Source organism: Salmo salar, chromosome 09, assembly GCF_965601325.2.
Source record: "Salmo salar chromosome 09, fSalSal1, whole genome shotgun sequence".
Taxonomy (NCBI): Eukaryota; Metazoa; Chordata; class Actinopteri; order Salmoniformes; family Salmonidae; genus Salmo; species Salmo salar.
In genome coordinates this window covers 8,735,219-8,756,424 of record NC_138299.1, presented here as the reverse complement: position 1 = coordinate 8,756,424, position 21,206 = coordinate 8,735,219, and the positions used below count along the sequence as shown (strand labels likewise).

The 21,206-nt window shown below is 44.5% G+C and overlaps 1 protein-coding gene and 1 pseudogene across 2 annotated transcripts in view; one reads left to right on the top strand and one right to left on the bottom strand.

The window, feature by feature from the left end:
- LOC106610666 (stonustoxin subunit beta pseudogene) overlaps positions 1–10,230 on the bottom strand; it is a 65,742-nt pseudogene extending 55,512 nt beyond the window's left edge. Inside the window, exon 1 of the transcript XR_014378696.1 lies at positions 10,177–10,230. The product of XR_014378696.1 is annotated as a stonustoxin subunit beta pseudogene (transcript). The remainder of the gene's footprint in view (positions 1–10,176) is intronic.
- Positions 10,231–11,350: 1,120 nt separating this feature from the next.
- On the top strand, positions 11,351–20,531 carry ythdf2 (YTH N6-methyladenosine RNA binding protein F2). The gene is made up of 6 exons (XM_014210108.3): positions 11,351–11,569; positions 11,792–11,816; positions 13,166–13,242; positions 13,862–15,490; positions 17,702–17,770; positions 19,315–20,531. Exons 1-6 carry the CDS (start codon positions 11,543–11,545, stop codon positions 19,336–19,338), a joined length of 1,851 nt encoding a protein of 616 aa, XP_014065583.1. The 5' UTR covers positions 11,351–11,542; the 3' UTR covers positions 19,339–20,531.
- Positions 20,532–21,206: the final 675 nt, after the last annotated feature.

Sequence of the window (21,206 nt, the reverse complement as noted above, 5' to 3'; positions counted from 1 at the left end):
ATGGCAACTGCTCCGCCCTCAACCGCAAGGCTCTCCAGAGGGTGGTGCGATCTGCACAATGCATCACCGGGGGCAAACTGCCTGCCCTCATGACACCTATAGCACCCGATGTCACAGGAAGGCAGAAAAGATCATCAAAGACAACAACCACCCGAGCCACTGTCTGTTCACACCGCTACCATCCAGAAGGCGAGGTCAGTACAGGTGCATCCAAGCTGGGACCGAGAGACTGAAGAACAGCTTCTATCTCAAGGCCATCAGACTGTTAAACAGCAATCACTAACTCAGAGAGGCTGCTGCCTACATGGAGACCCAATCACTGGCCACTTTAACAAATGGATCACTAGTCACTTTAAACAATGCCACATTAAATAATGTCACTTTAATAATGTTTACATATCTTACATTACTCATCATATGTACAGTATATACTGTATTTTATACCATCTATTGCACCTTGCCTATGCCGCTCGGCCATCGCTCATCCATATACTTACATGTACATATTCTCATTCACCCCTTTTGGATTTCTGTGTATTAGGTAGTTGTTGGGGAATTGTTAGATTACTTGTTATATATTACCGCACTGTCAGAACTAGAAGCACAAGCATTTCGCTACACTCGCATTAACATCTGCTAACCATGTGTATGTGACAAATAATATTTGATTTGAATTTCTAAGCAAACAGCAGGAGGCAGGCAGTCTCAACTTTAAGTCTTTACTGAAGACTCATCTCTTCAGTAGGTCCTATGATTGAGTGTAGTCTGACCCAGGGGTGCCAAGGTGAACGGCAAGGCACTGGAGTGATGAACCACCCCTGCTGTCTCTGAGTCACTGTCTTACTAGAGCTCTCCCATGCCGCCCCTAGGAGTGGTGCATCACATCATGCCAGGCTTTTTTTGCTGTACTCGTCTTGAGTTGGTTGAGTCACTGACGTGATCTTCCTGTCCGGTTTTGCCCCCCCCCCCCCAGGCTTGTGTGATGGAGATCTTCGTGGGCTATACTCAGCCTTGTCTCAGGGTAGTAAGTTGGTGGTCAATTGATACCCCTCTCGTGATGTGGGGGCTGTGCTTTGGCAATGTTGGTGGGGTTATATCCTGGTTGACCCTGTCCGGGGGTATCGCTGGACAGGGCCACAGTGTCTGGTGTAATTCTTCTGTCTCATCTGGTGTCCTGTGTGAACTTAACTAGGCTCCCTCTAATTCTACCATCTCTCTCTCTTTCTCTCTCTCTCTCTACCCTCCCAGAGGACCTGAGCCCTAGGACGATGCCTCAGGACTACCTGGCCTGATGACTCCTGGCTGTCCCCAGTCCACCTGGTCATGCTGCTGATCCAGTTTCTGCTGTTGTCTGTGGCTATGGAACCCTGACCTGTTCACCAGACATGCTACCTTGCCCCGGTCCTGCTACTTTCAACCCTCTCTCTCTTCCTCTCTCTCTCCTTCTCCCTCTCTACCGCTCCTGTGGTCTCGCCCTCTGAATGCTCAGCTATGAAAAGCCAACATGTAGTCCTGAGGTGCTGACCTGTTACACCCCCTACAACCATTGTGATTATTATTTGACCCTGCTGGTCATCTATGAACGTTTGAACATCTTAAAGAATGATCTGGCCTTAATGGCCATGTACTCTTATACTGGGGAACCCACGCCCACCTACTTTTTCTTATTCTTCCACCCCAGTAGCCGGATGCCGCTCTGGTCTGGCGGAAGTTTCACCACCGTCTCGGCTCTCCACAACCGACTGACCGGTGCTAGGCAGGGTTCTATCCACGAAGGGGTCTCCCCCTTCCCTGGAGAACGGAGCTGATCTCGACCCAACCAACCAGCCATGGAGGTTAGTCACTCGCCATGGAAGTCAAAGAAGGCGTTCTCTGGCAACCGGGGTCTCCATGGAGATGTTGAACCCGGAACTGACACAGACCAGTAACAGCTTTGCCGCCCTGGATCCAGAGGTTCTGGCACCTTCGTCCGTGGTGACTTCCCAATCAAGATCGGATCCGGAGGTACCTGCGTCATCGTCCTCGGCTCTGTCTCCCTCTCCGGTGGCTTCTACCTCGGGTTCAGATCCTCGGAGCTCCCAGCCTCACCAGACCGTGAGGCTGCCTGAGAGACCGGCCCATTCAACATCACCAGCTGTCATCATAGGCAGCTCTGTGGTGAGAAACATCTCGGTCCCCAAGGCAAAAACCCTGTGCTACCCAGGAGCATGAGTACAGGACATAACAAGGCTGCTTCCGACTGTTCTACGACAGATGCCGGAGCTGACACTGTCGTAGTCCATGTGGGGTCAAACGACATAAGGAGGGCTAGCTCAGAACATTTGAAACTGGATTTTAAAGAACTGATTTTAGCATTAGAAGACTCCAAAAAATGGCCAATAATTTCAGGTCCAGTACCATAGTTGGGCCATGGTGTGAAAGATTCAGCAGACTGCTGGCATTACACATCTGGCTAAAAGACTACTGTAGCTCTGCTGGAGTCACTTTTATTGATAACTTTGACACATTTTGAAAACAGAAGATACTCTACAGGAATGACGGAGTCCATCCAAATCATCTTGGCTCCTGGACTCTGTAAACGCATTTCAAGGCTGCATTGAAACAATGACTGGTAAATGATCCAGGACCAGCTCAGTTAATCCCTACCATTGTGACAATGAGTCGTCATAATGCTGCATCAAATGTACATGATCTTAGGGGCATTGGCAAACACAATGTAAGTCATTTAATTTATGTACCCCCAATTGCACCGAAATACATCTGTTTATCCTACAGCTATTGTAAGCAGTAATCATTGCAGTTGCACTGTTAGCACTGAGGCGGTGTGCAATATTAGAAATACCACTTTATGCAGCTCACCCTGCACTTTCAGCTCCAATGTAAATAACATGAGTAAGTCTACCTCTGATAAGCTTCACAGTAAAGCATTAAAAACAATCAAGCAACCCAGAAAAGTGCTAAAAATAGCCCATATTAACATATATAGCCTAAGAAACAAGGTCCATGAAGTCAATAACTTGCTTGTAACAGATGACATTCATATTCTGACTATCTCTGAAACTCACTTAGATAATACCTTTTGATGATACAGTGGTAGCAATACATGGTTATAACATCTACCGAAAAGACAGAAATGACAACAGGGGCGGTGTTGCTGTCTATACTCACATTCCATAACCACATTCCTGTAAAGCTTAGAGACGATCTAATGTTAAATACTGTTGAAGTAATATGGCTACAGGTTCATCTGCCCCACCTAAAGCCCATTCTTGTGGGAAGCTGCTATAGACCACCAAGTGCTAACAGTCAGTATCTGGATAATATGTGTGAAATGCTTGATAATGTATGTGATCAACAGAGAAGTATATTTTCTGGGTGACTTAAATATTGACTGGCTATCATCAAGCTGCCCACTCAGGAAAAAACTTCAAACTGTAAAAAGTGTCTAAAACCTGGATCAGGTCAGTCAACCTACCAGGGTAGTTACAAGCAGCACAGGAATTAAATCATCAACATGTATTGATCACATTTTTACTAACGCTGCAGATTTTTGCTTTAAAGCAGTATCCAAATCCATAGGATGTAGTGATCACAATATAATAGTCATATCTAGGAAAACCAAAGTTCCAAAGGCTGGGCCTAATATAGTGTATAAGAGGTCATACATGAAGTTCTGTAGTGATTCATATGTTGATGATGTAAAGAATATTTGCTTGTCTGTGGTGTGTAATGAGGAGCAACCAGACGCTGCACTTGACGCATTTATGAAACGACTTATTCCAGTTACTAATAAGCACGCACCCATTAAGAAAATGACTGTAAAAACGGTTTAAATCCCCTTGGATTGATGAAGAATTGAAAAGGTGTATGGTTGAGAGGGATGAGGCAATTAAGTCTGGCAGCCCAACTGATTGGCAAAGTACTGCAAATGAAGAAATCATGTGACTAAACTAAATAAAAATAAACGACACAAAGATAAATTATATAAAGAATGATAGTAAAAAGCTTTGGGGCACCTTAAATGAAATTTTGGGGAAAAAAGCCAACTTGGCTCCTTTATTTATTGAATCAGATGGCTCAATCAACACAAAGCCCACTGATTTGCTGCTTTGGCAGCAGCTAATGGGGATCCATAATAAACAAAAATACAAACTGAACTAAATGACTACCGCCCTGTAGCACTCACTTCTGTCATCATGAAGTACTTTGAGAGACTCGTCAAGGATCATATCACCTCCACCTTTACCGTCCACCCTAGACCCACCCCAGTTTGCATACCACCGTAACAGGTCCACAGACGATGCAATCGCCATCACACTGCCGTATCCCATCTGGGCAAGAGGAATATGTAAGAATGCTGTTCATTGACTACAACTCAGCATTCAACACCATAGTACCCTCCAAGCTCACCATCAAGCTGGAGGCCCTGGGCCTCGACCCAGCCCTGTGCAATTGGGTCCTGGACTTTCTGACAGGCCGTCCCCAGGTGGTGAAGGTAGGAAACAATATCTCCACCTTGCTGACCCTGAACACTGGGGCCCCGCAAGGGTGCGTGCTCAACCCCCTCCTGTACTCCTTGTTCACCAATGACCGCATTTGCAGACGACACAACAGTAGTGGGCTGATTACCAACAACGACGAGACAACCTACAGGGAGGAGGTGAGGGCACTCAGGAAAACAACCTCTCACTCAACATCAACAAAACAAAGGAGATGATCGTGGACTTCTGGAAACAGCAGAGGGAGCACCCACCTGTCCACATTCGAAGGGATAGCAGTGGAGAAAGTGGAACGTTTTTTAAGTTCCGTGACGTACACATCAACGGAAAAAAACTAAAATGGTCCACCCACACAGACAGTGTTGTGAAGGCGCAACAGCGCCTCTTCAACCTCAGGAGGCTGAATAAATTTGGCTTGTCACCCAAAACTCTGACTAACTTTTACATATCCACAATCGAGAGCATCCTGACGGGCTGTATCACAGCCTGGTATGGCAACTGCTCCGCCCTCAACCGCAAGGCTCTCCAGAGGGTGGTGCGATCTGCACAATGCATCACCGGGGGCAAACTGCCTGCCCTCATGACACCTATAGCACCCGATGTCACAGGAAGGCAGAAAAGATCATCAAAGACAACAACCACCCGAGCCACTGTCTGTTCACACCGCTACCATCCAGAAGGCGAGGTCAGTACAGGTGCATCCAAGCTGGGACCGAGAGACTGAAGAACAGCTTCTATCTCAAGGCCATCAGACTGTTAAACAGCAATCACTAACTCAGAGAGGCTGCTGCCTACATGGAGACCCAATCACTGGCCACTTTAACAAATGGATCACTAGTCACTTTAAACAATGCCACATTAAATAATGTCACTTTAATAATGTTTACATATCTTACATTACTCATCATATGTACAGTATATACTGTATTTTATACCATCTATTGCACCTTGCCTATGCCGCTCGGCCATCGCTCATCCATATACTTACATGTACATATTCTCATTCACCCCTTTTGGATTTCTGTGTATTAGGTAGTTGTTGGGGAATTGTTAGATTACTTGTTATATATTACCGCACTGTCAGAACTAGAAGCACAAGCATTTCGCTACACTCGCATTAACATCTGCTAACCATGTGTATGTGACAAATAATATTTGATTTGAATTTCTAAGCAAACAGCAGGAGGCAGGCAGTCTCAACTTTAAGTCTTTACTGAAGACTCATCTCTTCAGTAGGTCCTATGATTGAGTGTAGTCTGACCCAGGGGTGCCAAGGTGAACGGCAAGGCACTGGAGTGATGAACCACCCCTGCTGTCTCTGAGTCACTGTCTTACTAGAGCTCTCCCATGCCGCCCCTAGGAGTGGTGCATCACATCATGCCAGGCTTTTTTTGCTGTACTCGTCTTGAGTTGGTTGAGTCACTGACGTGATCTTCCTGTCCGGTTTTGCCCCCCCCCAGGCTTGTGTGATGGAGATCTTCGTGGGCTATACTCAGCCTTGTCTCAGGGTAGTAAGTTGGTGGTCAATTGATACCCCTCTCGTGATGTGGGGGCTGTGCTTTGGCAATGTTGGTGGGGTTATATCCTGGTTGACCCTGTCCGGGGGTATCGCTGGACAGGGCCACAGTGTCTGGTGTAATTCTTCTGTCTCATCTGGTGTCCTGTGTGAACTTAACTAGGCTCCCTCTAATTCTACCATCTCTCTCTCTTTCTCTCTCTCTCTCTACCCTCCCAGAGGACCTGAGCCCTAGGACGATGCCTCAGGACTACCTGGCCTGATGACTCCTGGCTGTCCCCAGTCCACCTGGTCATGCTGCTGATCCAGTTTCTGCTGTTGTCTGTGGCTATGGAACCCTGACCTGTTCACCAGACATGCTACCTTGCCCCGGTCCTGCTACTTTCAACCCTCTCTCTCTTCCTCTCTCTCTCCTTCTCCCTCTCTACCGCTCCTGTGGTCTCGCCCTCTGAATGCGCAGCTATGAAAAGCCAACATGTAGTCCTGAGGTGCTGACCTGTTACACCCCCTACAACCATTGTGATTATTATTTGACCCTGCTGGTCATCTATGAACGTTTGAACATCTTAAAGAATGATCTGGCCTTAATGGCCATGTACTCTTATAATCTCCACCTGGCCATCCCTCGGAGCCTGGTTCCTCTCTAGGTTTCTTCCTAGGTTCCTGCCTTTCTAGGGAATTTTTCATAGCCACCATGCTTCTACATCTGCATTGCTTGCCGTTTGGCTTTTTAGGCTGGGTTTCTGAGGCATCTGCTTTATAAATACATTTGATTGATCCACACCCCTACCATTTTTTGTGACCAACAGATGCATATCTGTATTCCCAGTAATGTAAAATCCATAGATTAGGGCCTATTGAGTTAATGTCAATTGTCTGATTTCCTTATATGAACTGTAAATGTAAATCTTTGAAATTGTTGCATGTTGCATTCATATTTTTGTTCAGTGTAGTTATACACGTGCCGCATTCAACGGCCACCAGTTAGCAAGTTGGACATTTCTGAGTTTCCTAGTTCCGACTAGCACTTGAACACGGCATTATAATGCTCGTTCACATGCACAGTTTTACTACAGGTCTGATTTATAACGGGAAACATGTACGGCATGCGCCAAGTTTTTGAGCATGTGCAATCTTTTCAGAAATGGAGCACCATTGAGTACATTAGTGTAAAATGTACTCAATGGTTATAGAGGAGGGCCCACACTTTTAAGTTGGGGCCTCCTAACTCCACAATGAGAGAGGGTGCAGGCAAGGCAGCAGGCTGTTAGTCAGCCTGCCAGCTTAGTGGAGTCTGCCACTAGCACAGTCACTGTAGTCAGCTCAGCTATCCCCATTGAGACCGTGTCTGTGCCTCGATCTAGATTGGGCAAAACTAAACATGGCGGTGTTCGCCTTAGCAATCTCACTGGAATAAAGACCTCCTCCATTCCTGTCATTATTGAAAGAGATTGTGATATCTCACATCTCAAAATAGGGCTACTTAATGTTAGTTCCCTCACTTCCAAGGCAGTTATAATAAATTAAATAATCACTGATCATAATCTTGATGTGATTGGACTGACTGAAACATGGCTTAAGCCTGATGAATTTACTGTGTTAAACGAGGCCTCTCCTCCTGGTTACACTAGTGACCACATCCCCCACGTAACCCGTAAAGGTGGAGGTGTTGCTAACATTTACGATAGCAAATTTCAATAAAAAACATTTAAAGACTGCATTCATCTTTTGAGCTTCTAGTCATGAAATCTATGCAGCCTACTCAATCACTTTTATAGCTCCTGTTTACAGACCTCCTGGGCCGTATACAGCGTTCCTCACTGGCAGATAATGGCAGATAATATTCAAATTGTTGGTGACTTTAATATTCATATGGAAAAGTCCACAGACCACTCCAAAAGGCTTTCGGAGCAATCATCGACTCAGTGGGTTTTGTCCAACATGTCTCCGGACCTACTCACTGCCAGAGTCATACTCTGGACCTAGTTTGTTCCGTGGAATAAATACTGTGGATCTGAATGTTTTTCCTCATAATCCTGGACTATCGGACCACCAATTTATTATGTTTGCAATCACAACAAATAATCTGTTTAGACCCCAACCAAGAATCATCAAAAGCTGTGTTATAAATTCCAGGGCAACCCAAAGATTCCTAGATGCCCTTCCAGACTCCCTCTACCTACCCAAGGATGTCGGAGTACAAAAATCGGTTAACCACCTAACTGAGAAACTAAATTTAACCTTGAGTAATACCGTAGATACAGTCGCACCCCTAAAAACAAAAAACATTTGTCATAAGAAACTAGCTCCCTGGTATACAGAAAATACCCAAGCCCTGAAGCAAGCTTCCAGAAAATTGGAGCGGAAATGGCGCTCCACCAAACTGGAAGTCTTCCGACTAGTTTGGAAAGACAATACCGTACAATATCGAAGAACCCTCGCTGCTGCTCGTTCATCCTATTTTTCCAACTTAATTGAGGAGATTAAGAACAATCCTACATGTATTGTTGATACTATCACAAAGCTAACTAAAAAGCATTGGATGGCTTTCACTTCAGCACTTCATTAACAAAAATATCATGATCATTAGAAAGCAAATTACGGACTCCTTTTTAAATCTGCGTATTTCTCCAAAGCTGCACAACACTACCAGGACCTAGGATCAAGGGAGTTTTTAAATCCAATATCTCTTGACACATTCATGAAAATAGTAATGGCCTCTAAACCTTCAAGCTTCATACTGGACCCTATTCCAACTAAAAGAGCTGCTTCCTGTGCTTGGCCCTCCTATGTTGAACATAATAAACAGCTCCCTATCCACCGGATGTGTACCAAACTCACTAAAAGTGGCAGTAATAAAGCCTCTTGAAAAAGCCAAACCTTGACCCAGAAAATATTTTAAAAACTATCGGCCTATATCAAATCTCCCATTCCTCTCATAAAAAATTGAAAAAGCTGTTGCGTAGCAACTTCACTGCCTTCCTGAAGACAAACAATGTATTCAAAACGCTCCAGTCTGGTTTAGACCCCATCATAGCACTGAGACTGCACTCGTGAAGGTGGTCAATTACCTTTTAATTGCGTCAGACCAAGGCTCTGCATCTGTCCTCGTGCTCCTAGACCTTAGTGCTGCTTTTGACACCATCGATCATGACATTCTTTTGGAGAGACTGGAAATCCAAATTGGTCTACACGGACAAGTTCTGGCCTGCTTTAGATATCAGTTTGTCTCTGTGGATGTTTTATCCTCTGACAAATATACTGTACGTTTGTGTTCCTCAAGGTTCTGTTTTAGGACCACTATTGTTTTCACTATATATTTTACCTCTTGGTGATGTCATTCGGAAACATGTTAACTTTCACTGCTATGCGGACGATACACTGCTGTACATTTCAATAAAACGTGGTGAAGCCCCAGAATTACCCTCCCTAGAAGCCTGTGTCTCAGATACAAGGAAGTGGATAACGCCAAATGTTCAACTTTTAAACTCGAACAAAACAAAGATGCTAGTTCTAGGTCCCAAGAAACAAAGAGATCTCCTGTTGGATCTGACAATTAATCTTGATGGTTGTACAGTCGTCAAAAATAAAACTGTGAAGGACCTCTGCGTTACTCTGGACCCTGATCTCTCTTTTGATGAACATATCAAGACTATTTCAAGGACAGACTTTCTGCCCAGAAATTATGCAGAAAAGTTAATCCATGCTTTTGTCACTTCTAGATGAGTGTTACGTTCTCCCCTCGGGTGAAGTTCGTCTGAGGAGGAGACGTAAATGCTTGTCCCTACGCACACAAGGTAAACTAGATGGATGGGGAAGAAATGTGGGGTGTAATGAGCGGAAATAACCAGAACTCAATGTTAGCCCTCGGGGGATGTTTAGTAAAGTAATTAAGCAAACAACATAAAACACCCAGGGAAAATAGTAAATAAAACCAGGGAAGGTAAGAGAAGAGAATGTTTGGGATCGGGGTCCAAGTAATGAAAATAAACAAAAGGTCCCTCCTCTTCTACACAACTAATCCTTCTTAACACACTCTACACCCTAACCCACTGTCCTACCTGGTTCCAAGAAAATACAAGGGTGACACCCGCCCGGCTAACCTAGTGTATAAAACAATGGGTTATCTACGTGGGAATGTACACCCATGGGCAGATCTACCTTTTCCCTTCTCCAGGACCTAGGTAGGGTGGAGTACCTCAGGAGGACAGGCTGAAACACAAACAAAGATAAATTAAAACAACAAATCATCAAATCCTCAACTAGCCAAAAAGTGTTTTTTTTTCTCTCTCTCTCTCTCTCTCTCTCTCTCTCTCAGAACATCAGGGACAGACTGATATTCTGCAAAAAGTACAGGGATTGGAATGCTGAGGACTGGGGTAAAGTCTTTTTCTCTGATGAATCCCCTTTCCGATTGTTTGGGGCATCCGGAAAAAAAGCTTGTCTAGAGAAGACGAGGTGAGCGCTACCATCAGTCCTGTGTCATGCCAACCGTAAAGCATCCTGAGACCATTCATGTGTGGGGTTGGTTCTCAGCCAAGGGAGTGGGCTCACTCACAATTTTGCCTAAGAACACAGCCATGAATAAAGAATGGTACCAACACATCCTCCGAGAACAACTTCTCCCAACCATCCAGGAACAGTTTGGTGACGAACAATGCCTTTTCCAGCATGATGGACCACCTTGTCATAAGGCAAAAGTGATGACTAAGTGGCTCGGGGAACAAAACATCGATATTTTGGGTCCATGACCAGGAAACCCCCCAGACCTTAATCCCATTGAGAACTTGTGGTCAATCCTCAAGAGGCGAGTGGACAAACAAAACCCCGCAAATTCTGACAAACTCCAAGCATTGATTATGCAAGAATGGGCTGCCATCAGTCAGGATGTGGCCCAGAAGTTAATTGACAGCATGCCAGGGCGGATTGCAGAGGTCTTAAAAAAGAAGGGTCAACACTGCAAATATTACATTTTACATTTACGTCATTTAGCAGACGCTCTTATCCAGAGCGACTTACAGTAGTGAATGCATACATTTCATACATTTTTTTTTCTTTCTGTGCCGGCTAATGTCAACTTGTAATTGTCAATAAAAGCCTTTAACACTTATGAAATACTTGTGATTATACTTCAGTATTCCATAGTAACATCTGACAAAAATATCTAAAGACACTGAAGTAGCAAACTTTGAAAATTAATATTTGTGTCATTCTCAAAACTTTTGCCGACGACTGTATTATAACAATATGTCCAATAGCCTATTTTAAAAGCCTACCTGCATAATATAGTTCCTCCATGCCGTTAAGGGGCGCATTTCCGTCATAAATAAACGCTATCGGAAAAACCCGGCCTCTCAGCCATGTTGAGATGTCGCTCGGCGCTGAGAGCTGCAGCCCGCCATTGTGTAGATTCTAAGCTCTGTAGAGAGACAGGGGCACTTGGCTAACTCTCAAATAGACATTTCATATACCCTCCCACTTAAATTAAAAACGAATTAAAATACAAAAAGGCTCCAGGGAGAAAGACATGTCAGCCAGCAGCCTTCTTGAACAGGTAAAGAGAGTCACCTTCTGAATATTTACGAGACCAAATTTCCATCGAGACGTAGCTAGTTAGGATAACGTTAGCTTGTTCCAGAGGCAGTGACTCTCTGTAGTGCAGTAGGCCTGACCACCTGCTAAAGGACTGACTGGTGAATATACATTTCTTCATTTATTTTTCCCTTCCTCTCTTCTCATAAATCAAACCTTCATGAATCACCTGGACCCAATCCAGAGACCGAAAGGCCAAGGAAACAAAGGTAAGTCATCGTAACATGACAAGTTTGCTGGCTCTGTATGCGGATCTTTTTTCGTGTGGTGTGTACGGAAACCCTCTTCTGCGTGGGCAAATGTGATGATGGCTCGCTAGCCAGCCAGATAGCAGGCCAGTATCACCAAAGTGCCAATTTCGCTTCTATAGTTGATTGGACATGTGAACAAATTTCCGATAAGTTGGTAGTACTTACTTAGCTAATATTTTAGTTTTATTACATTTACTGTCAGTTGTGCTAATACACAATTTTGTATTTTGATGAAATCCGTCCGCGCTAGCTTGAACGTTCGCTAGTTAGCCTGGCTAGCTTGGTAGTTAGATTGTGCTACCTAACTGGGATAACTCTACATTTGCAAACTAGCTCGCTATACATTTCCCAAGTCAGACAGCTAGCTAGTGGCTAACTTGAGCGTTGGTTAAGTGCTAGCGACTACCTTATTCATTGGAACCTTCCACGCAAACTAAACCGGTTGTTCCTTGTATTTCCTTAACGCTAGCTGGCTAACCACGCGATTTAAAGGATTCTTCGCGCTCGTGAATTGCCTGCCAATGACACGTCTTCGAGCATGCTGTTCTCACCGTACCAGTAGCGTAGCATGCTGTTCTCACCGTACCATTTAAGTTTAAATGTTTTAGTTCAATATTTTGAGGCAACTTTGTTTACTAGCCAGGCCTGTTTTCCAGTTTGGCTGTTCCTTTTCAGATTCTGCTCATGTCAGGGCGAACTGACACACGTCGGACACAAGTTAAAGTTATGTCATGACCCCGATCACTGATGTTAAATACCAATCGATTGAGTTTGTTCGTCCAAAATTGCAGCTAGAAACAATATAGTACAGCAGCACCTCATCGCCTATTTCCATTCCCATTGGTGGCTGTCAAGATACTTATACAACTGATACACTGTAATAAACAGGCCGTTTCGCATGTAGCGATAGTCCTGCAGTTACGTTATTTTTTGACAGATTCTATATATCTAACATATACCGCAGCACCTGATACAACCCGATGCCTATGGCCTACAGTTACTTGTTTTAAAGGTGGGACAGTAGCTATAGGTCTAGCCAACATGAAAGACAACTGTTGTCCAACTCAACCAATCCAATGCTACCCATTTCAGTGCATTAAAACAGCATATTGTGCAATTTGTGGCAGTGAACTAAAGGTGTGCCATACTAGAGATGTATTATTAAATGTAAGGACTTCCTGATTCTTATTGTCATCCTACTCACCACCAGCCACAAATATGTAGGCCTATGACTAGTTGTAACTATTTCCACCTCATGCAAACAGATATATCCAGATGTCTTACATTGCTGCCTACTCTTTTTCCAGTGCAAAACGGAGCTGTGACCCAAAAGGATACTTTGAATGATGAGTTTGAGCCTTACCTGAACACTCAGGCCAGACAGGTGAGTACCACTTCTATCAGTTTTACTAGGCCACACACTGCTCCTAACATTTGCCTGCTTACGCTGCCTTATTCATAGCATTTGTTCAAGTAGCATTTTAAAACCGCCTCAGTTTTAATAGAAATTATCAGGATGATCAACAAGCTCTGACTCATAGATTACGATGGTAAACATGCAAAACAGGGATATTTTGCTGTATACCTTTACAGTAAATTACTTTTATACTGTTGCAATTCATCATGTGTCCGATCCAGGGCATTTAGCATGAAGACTCTTCTCTCCCAGTTTACTACGTAGTCCATTTGCCTAGAATTCCAATTCATAATTAAGCTGCCATTCATCTTGTCGTAACGGCCTCGGTTGGCATCTATCATTGGTAGAGTGGGCACTTCCCAGAAAAGTGGGCCACAATGGAAATAATGGAGCCTGTATTCCTCCAGTCAAAGGAATGCTGCATCCTTTTGTTGCGTAGCAATGCCACTGTTTCTCTTCATAAAGCAGTTCACTGGTGTGAAAATGGCCAGTTGTCCTAGTCTAGGCAGAGGCTGAGGGAGATTCAGAAAAGGATGTAATGATTGAAATACAGTCAGCAGTCTAACTAGTGTTCTTCTCTTCCCAGAGCAATGCGTATACGGCCATGTCAGACTCCTACATGCCAAGTTACTACAGCCCTTCCATAGGATTCTCGTACTCCCTGAACGAGGCAGCATGGTCCACCGGCGGCGACCCCCCCATGCCTTACCTGGCCTCGTATGGACAGCTGAGCAACGGGGAGCACCACTTCCTGCCCGACGCCATGTTCAGCCAACCCGGCCCGCTGGGCAGCAACCCCTTCCTGGGCCAGCACGGCTTTAACTTCTTCCCCAGTGGCATCGACTTCTCAGCCTGGGGCAACAACAGCTCTCAGGGACAGTCCACGCAGAGCTCTGGCTACAGCAGCAGCTACGCCTACGCGCCCAGCTCGCTAGGGGGCGCCATGATTGACGGACAGTCCCCCTTCACCCAGAACGAGCCCCTCAACAAGGCCCCCGGCATGAACAGCTTGGACAGCTTGGCGGGGCTTAAGATTGGCGGTGGTGCTGGGGACATGGGGGCGCCCAAGGTCGTGGGCTCTGGCCTCCCTGGGGGACCCCTGGGCCACAGCCAGGTGTCTGGTGGAGCTCCCAGCATGCCACTGCCCCCCATTGCCCCCGCCAAACCCGCATCCTGGGCAGACATTGCTGGCAAGCCTGCCAAGCCTCAGCCCAAGCTGAAAACCAAAGGGGGCATAGCGGGTACCAACCTGCCCCCTCCGCCCATCAAACACAACATGGACATCGGCACTTGGGACAACAAGGGGAACATGCCTAAAGCGTCCACCCCACAGCATGCGCCTATCCCCAGCAATGGGCAGCCGCCAAACCAGGCCTCCCCTCAGCCCGGCACCATGGCCGGAGGGACCCCACAACTACAGCTCAGCAACGGACAGTTGGTGGCCCCTTTGGCCCAGCTTGGGCAGCACCAGTTTCCCCCGAACGGGCAGCAGGGCATGGGGGGGCAGCTGCAGGTCTCCCAGGGCCCCCCGCCCACCACTCAGCCCACTCGCTGGGTCCCTCCACGGAACCGCGCTAATGGCTTTGGGGATGGCGGGGTGGGGCAGTCTCCCCCCAACTCTGGCGTGGGCGGGGTACCGGTACCTTCGGAGCCCCACCCGGTGCTGGAGAAGCTGCGCCTGGTCAACAACTACAACCCCAAGGACTTTGACTGGAACCCCAAGCAGGGGCGTGTGTTCATCATCAAGAGCTACTCTGAGGACGACATCCACCGCTCCATCAAGTACAACATCTGGTGTAGCACAGAGCACGGCAATAAGCGGCTGGACGCCGCCTATCGCTCGCTGGGTGCTAAGGGCCCCCTCTACCTGCTCTTCAGCGTCAACGGCAGTGGCCACTTCTGCGGCGTGGCGGAGATGCGCTCGCCCGTGGACTACAACACCTGCGCCGGTGTGTGGTCGCAGGACAAGTGGAAGGGGCGCTTTGACGTGCGCTGGATCTTTGTTAAGGACGTTCCCAACAGCCAGCTACGGCACATCCGCCTGGAGAACAATGAGAACAAGCCAGTGACCAACTCGCGGGACACGCAGGAGGTGCCCCTGGACAAGGCACGGCAGGTGCTGAAGATCATCGCCGGCTACAAGCACACCACCTCCATTTTCGACGACTTCTCCCACTACGAGAAGCGCCAGGAGGAGGAGGAGTGTGTGAAAAAGGTAACGGCCTACCCTCCACCCACCTGGGGAAATGCATAGGCCTACACCTTGGGTTGTGTGATGGGGGGAGGTGTGTGTGTGTGTGTGAGGGTTCTGAGAGCATCTGGAGAGCTAAAATTCTGTTGGGTATTAAGTTGATGTAGCTCATCAGTCATTATGTATGTGTTAATCTTACAATGTGCCATTCCAACAGAAAATGTAGATATGCCATGAACAAAATACAGTAAATTGTATATATATATTCAATAAATGCTGACTAGTGTTGATCAGTAGTGTCTGTATTGAATGTATATTTCCAATTCGGTATATTTAATCAATGAGCAATGTCACATTTTTGTTGTCGGAAATGTTATTAGGAATTGATTACTTTTGCATAGGCATTTACAGTTGAAAATTATGCCCTCTTTGAGATGGGGTTTCTGAAGTTATTTAGGAAATGGTTCAGATGCTTGGCTCACCAAACCAATGCTCTAGGCCAGTAAGGCCACTGCCCATTATATACAACTTAAAAAGGGGGAGCAGAAAGGTTTTTGCAAGAATCAAGTAAACCAAATGCTAAATGCCAGCAGTCACCCTTGTGCCCACCAAAATGCATTTTGTTGTTGACCTTTTCTATTGACTCCCAAAATAATTAGAATATTCATTATTATGCTCTGTCTTTTACAAAGGCTTCTATTCACATATGAAATGCATGTTTACATTGGCCCTTCAGTCTAAATGGCCATGGGCTCCCGAGTGGCGCAGTGGTCTATGGCACTGCATCTCAGTGCAAGAGGTGCCACTACAGTCCCTGCCACTACCCCGCACAATTGGTCCGGGGTAGGCCGTATATTGTAAATAAGATTTTGTTCTTAACTGACTTGCCTAGTTAAATAAAGGTTCAATTTAAAAAAAAAGAATACAAATAATATATGTTAATCCTTTGTGATGTTGGGAACAAATGCTTGCTCAATGTACTAATGTTGATGACTTCCACTCACAGCAGTGCGACAACTTGTTTTGAAGATGATATATTGAAGGCCATGTTATCAAAAGCAGTGTAAGTAGGATGATGGCATATTCAAATCTTATCCTACAAGGTCTGGAGTACTACAGTTTTTGAAAGTTTTTTTTATATATATATATTTTTTACACCTAGTAATTTGTTGCACCCACCTGGTGTCCCATATCTAAATCAGTTCCTGGTTAGAAGGGAGGAATGGGGGGAAAAGCAGTGGAACTGGCTTTGAGGTACAGATTTGAATTTGACGGCCCTATAGGCTAGCTCAATTTCTGACTCATTGCCAAACTGTGTATATCATAATAGATTGTCAGAAAGGGGTACACTCACTGTAGTTCTGTAACACTATTACTGACCCTGTTTTGTCATACTGACTACAGTGCTTGTTTGTCAGGTCTGAGATGCAGATGCAGCTTTCTTTACATCAAAACATAGGCCTAGTTTTTGGGTTATATTAGACAGCCCTGTCTGCTGTGGCAACAATATGTTGCAAATTTACATTCTGCCTTGTTTCCTTCAAGCTTATTTTGCTGAAACACAAATCATGCTTCCTTACATGGTGCTCTGTAATAACATTTTATTTTGGAACTTGAGGCGTAGAGTCCTTTCCCATCAGTAACTTCACATTGCATGACTGAGGCTATGTGTGCAAAACAGTCTGCATTATTTACTGCCGCAAGGAAACTGCTCTGCACCTGGGTGTATTTCTCAGGGAAACTCCCCTGTAAATATTGGGAAAAGACTCAATATTTACTAGTTGTCAAAGATCAATGTATAACTGGTATTTTATCAATGAATTAACTATAGCTTCCACTTATCTAGAAAAACAAGAGATGCGTGTTAATCATAGTTTTGTGGCTTACATGTTGATCCAGATTGGTGATAACCACTGACTACTGACTGGTATTGATGGAAAATCAACATGCACTTAGGTTCAGGCTTCAGAGTAGAGCTGAGCGTCATGTGCGCTAGGAAGGTGATATACTGACAACTCAAATGATGAATGATCCTTGCTGTGTAACGTAACAATGAAACAAAAGATTGTTTTAAAGAGCGATTCTAGTTGACACATTTTTCATCCATCCACTTTGAGACCGCAAAGTCCATTTTTGTAAGTTCGTTAAGTTGATGCATGTATGCCTGAGATCGATTGAGGCCTCACATCCTTCCTGTTTTGTTCCAAACTAAAGCCTGGTGTTTTGTGTTACCAGGTGGAGGTCCAGGGAAGCGAGCCGTACCCCAGCAACCCAAACCCCAGCAGGAGTCATTACAGACTTCAGGTAACATGCCCTAGCGCTCCCACCTACCCCTCGTTCTCTTGGACCAACCTTTTTGTATGGATTTATACTTTATTAGGCCAGGTAGCCTAGTGGTTAAGAGCGTTGGGCCAGTAACCGAAAGGTTGCTGGTTTGAATCCCCGAGCTGACTAGGTGATGGCTGTGCCTTTGAGCAAGGCACTTAACGACTCCAATCCTGCTGAGGTTAATCAGCTTCTTGATATACCACACCTGTCAAGTGGATTGATTTATCTTGGCAAAGAATTGCTCACTAACAGCGACGTAAACACATTTGTGCAGAACATTTGAGAGCAATAAGGTTTTGGTGCATATTGAAAGTATCTTAAATCTTTTATTTCAGCTCATGAAAAATGGGACCAACACTGTACATGTTGCGTTTGATATTTTTGTTCAGTGTACCTAACTTCGTTGCTAACGTATACAAATGAGCTACCAAACCCGCTTTGTTTAACTCTGAGGTCCCTCTGTTTGTGACCAATTTAGGGAAATCCTTTCATTTTAGTGCCGTCCATTGTCGGAATAACCTATAAAATTCCTTGCATCTCGATTCCCTGGTGTTGCTAGGGCAATTTTTAGGATTCTGGTGTTAACTCAAATCCTCAGTGAATTCATTCTCGATTGTAGTGTATTTGTTGAAGTTGTGCTTTGTTTAATTTGTATTTTATTTGTAATGTTAATTTTTCACCCTGTTTGTGGAAATGTTTACTCGGGGCGCCATTGAGAATGAGGCCATGGTCTCAATTGGGCTCCCCTGAATAAATAAAAGTTTTATGTATTTAAAATAACATTTCACTATACACTGCAGAGATTTTGGGGTATGCCAGAATTAGTAACTTTACAGACACGTCAGTGACATTTTGCACTGGAGAACAAGTGGCGAGTAAACCCAGCCTAACAGGCCTGCTACGCTAGATGTGTAACTTTTTGTAGTGTGAGACACTCATTCCAATGACAATTCTGTTTTTATTTTCAAGAATTCTATGCATGGATAATGCCCGAGGACACAAGTTTCTCGCTTTCTGCTCACGCTGGCAAAAAATTACACTTCCAGTCTAGCGTCTAAAAACCTACTGTTTTCCTGTTAGACAGCCACCTTTGTTTTGGAATCAGGACATTTCATCAAGTTAAATTCCCTTTCTCTCAAATGATCAAAATGCAGATGTACTTTGACATTTTGTGCTCAATGTGCCCTTTACTGAATGAGGACAAATGTTCCATGTCTTGCTGTGGAGGATTATTGCAAATGTCTGAAAAGGTGATCAGAACTGCATGTTGTAGAACTACTTGGTTGGACCTGGTGGTAGGGAGATGCTCGGCACCAGCACACATGTGGCTTGCTTTTAAACTTAAAGATTGACAAACTCCCCTCTCTTAAATCCATTGATGGAGTATAATAATTATGCCCACAGGTTACATTAAAATTGGATCTACAACATTCTGAAAAGCCCCAAAATCTCTGAAGTGTGTGTTGTGTTTTGATGTGAGTCCCCAAACTGAACTCTTCTTTTCTCTTTGTGTCCCACAGGAGCGCCAAGGACGTGTCAAGTAACAGTTACTGCTTTGGGCAAAAGACTGCAATATCCCCCACTTTCCACCCCATCTCACATTCAGATCTTTCAAGAAATGCAAAATGGAGGGGGGAAATTAACCAAGGACAAAAACAAAAAACGACTAAATGAAGACTTTCTTGATTTCTTTTTACTTTAAAAGACTTACTTCGAACTTGTAGTAAAATAAATTATTATTCATAGGACTACAACATAATGCATAGCATCCTTAGGTGAATCTCTTTTGCCCAACCCCATTCCACTACATATGCTTTTTCTTTTTTACAAAATCATCTGTTTTTACAGTCCGAGAGCAAGTCTGTAATTCTTCTTACGCAAAATTCTAGTGGAAATGTTTAGTGTCGGCTACTATTAGTGCCCGAAAGTCAAGGCGGGCCATTTGTTTAATTTCTTAGTAAACCCCTCCATCCTGTGGAAGATTAATGGATCCAATCAGGACGCAGACGGGGTCTCTTCAGTGGATATTTGTCGTTGTGGGTACTGTCATCTCACCCTGCAAGGAGTTTGTTTCCAATGCTTCTGTCATAAAAAAAGGAGAACTGAAATGAATGTTCGAGATGACCCTGTTTTTTGGGGGGTAAGGTTTGGGGGAATTGAAAGTAAAAACATTATTACGTTTAGAGCCTTGGTCATTGTATAATTATTTTATAGTGTACAATTGTACAAAACGGGCCCTGTTTCCAGTCCTCTTTCTTGGACCTGTTCAGTAATGTTGCTTTTCTCTTGCCATTTTTGTTTCTTCCTCCCCTTCCGTCTTCTTAAAGACCGCGCTGACAAAGTGGCCTCGCCCCAACTCTTTCTATTAATCAGTTCAAAGTAATAAATGTGGTATACTCAGCAAGAACATGTGCGTTCCCCTCGTTTTACTGTAAGCACTTCTTGTCATGCTGTGTGCTTCCTTTTTCTGTATTTAAGGGTAAATGAATGTTTTATTACTTGGTAATTAAGCCCTATACCCTCGCACTTAATTCTACCCCAAACACCCCTCTTGCACCACTAACCACCTTTATCCCATCCACAATGTCCCCCCATCTTTCCCCTCCCCTGCTGGCTGCTCAACCATAACACCACCACTACCCTTGCAGAATGTCAATGTTGGTGAAAAAAAATAAGGTCCTCTTTCAAAAACGACTGGCTTTTATCTGTGGCATAATAAAGATGCTCCTCAAAAGTCCAGCTTGCTATTTTCTCTTCTTGAAACTAAGCTATGGGGTTTTTTGGTAAGGACAGTGTTCATGTATTAGGCCAGTAGAATCTTGAGTGGTATCTGTAGGTGTTTTCTATGTGCTGCTGTTGTCATACTTGTTGTGATCTTGTCATTGTGCTCAACTCTGCATCTGTAACTACTACAACTCGGGTCACTGTCAAGTATGTAACTGGAGGCAGTGGAGTGAATTTCAGCCTACATTTTGGGTATTTCAGTCGAGGGAGATTTGGATATTGTAATTGGCAATGCTGAAGATGTAGGCTTATTTTATGATGCCGTCTTGCTGTTGTATATATTAGAAAAACAACCGGTGTATTGCATTAGCACAGACATGAGAAACATGCTTTCCGTATCTTGAATTCCCTTAAGTGCAGGGTCACCCGGACTTTGTTTAGGATCATCAGTATGCTACGTTTAACTCATCACTCACATTATGGCCCTTGAAATGAGTTCTCATTTAGCCATAATTATATTCCTTCAAACACTGAAAATGAATCAGTCTTACCTTGACGTTATCACTGATCTGTCAAATTTGACCTGTAAAACATTGGCCTGCTGGAAGTCTTGCTTATCAAAACATGTTAGATCAATGATTACCATACTCAAATGATGTGAAAACTATTCTGACAGTGTTAAAGACCC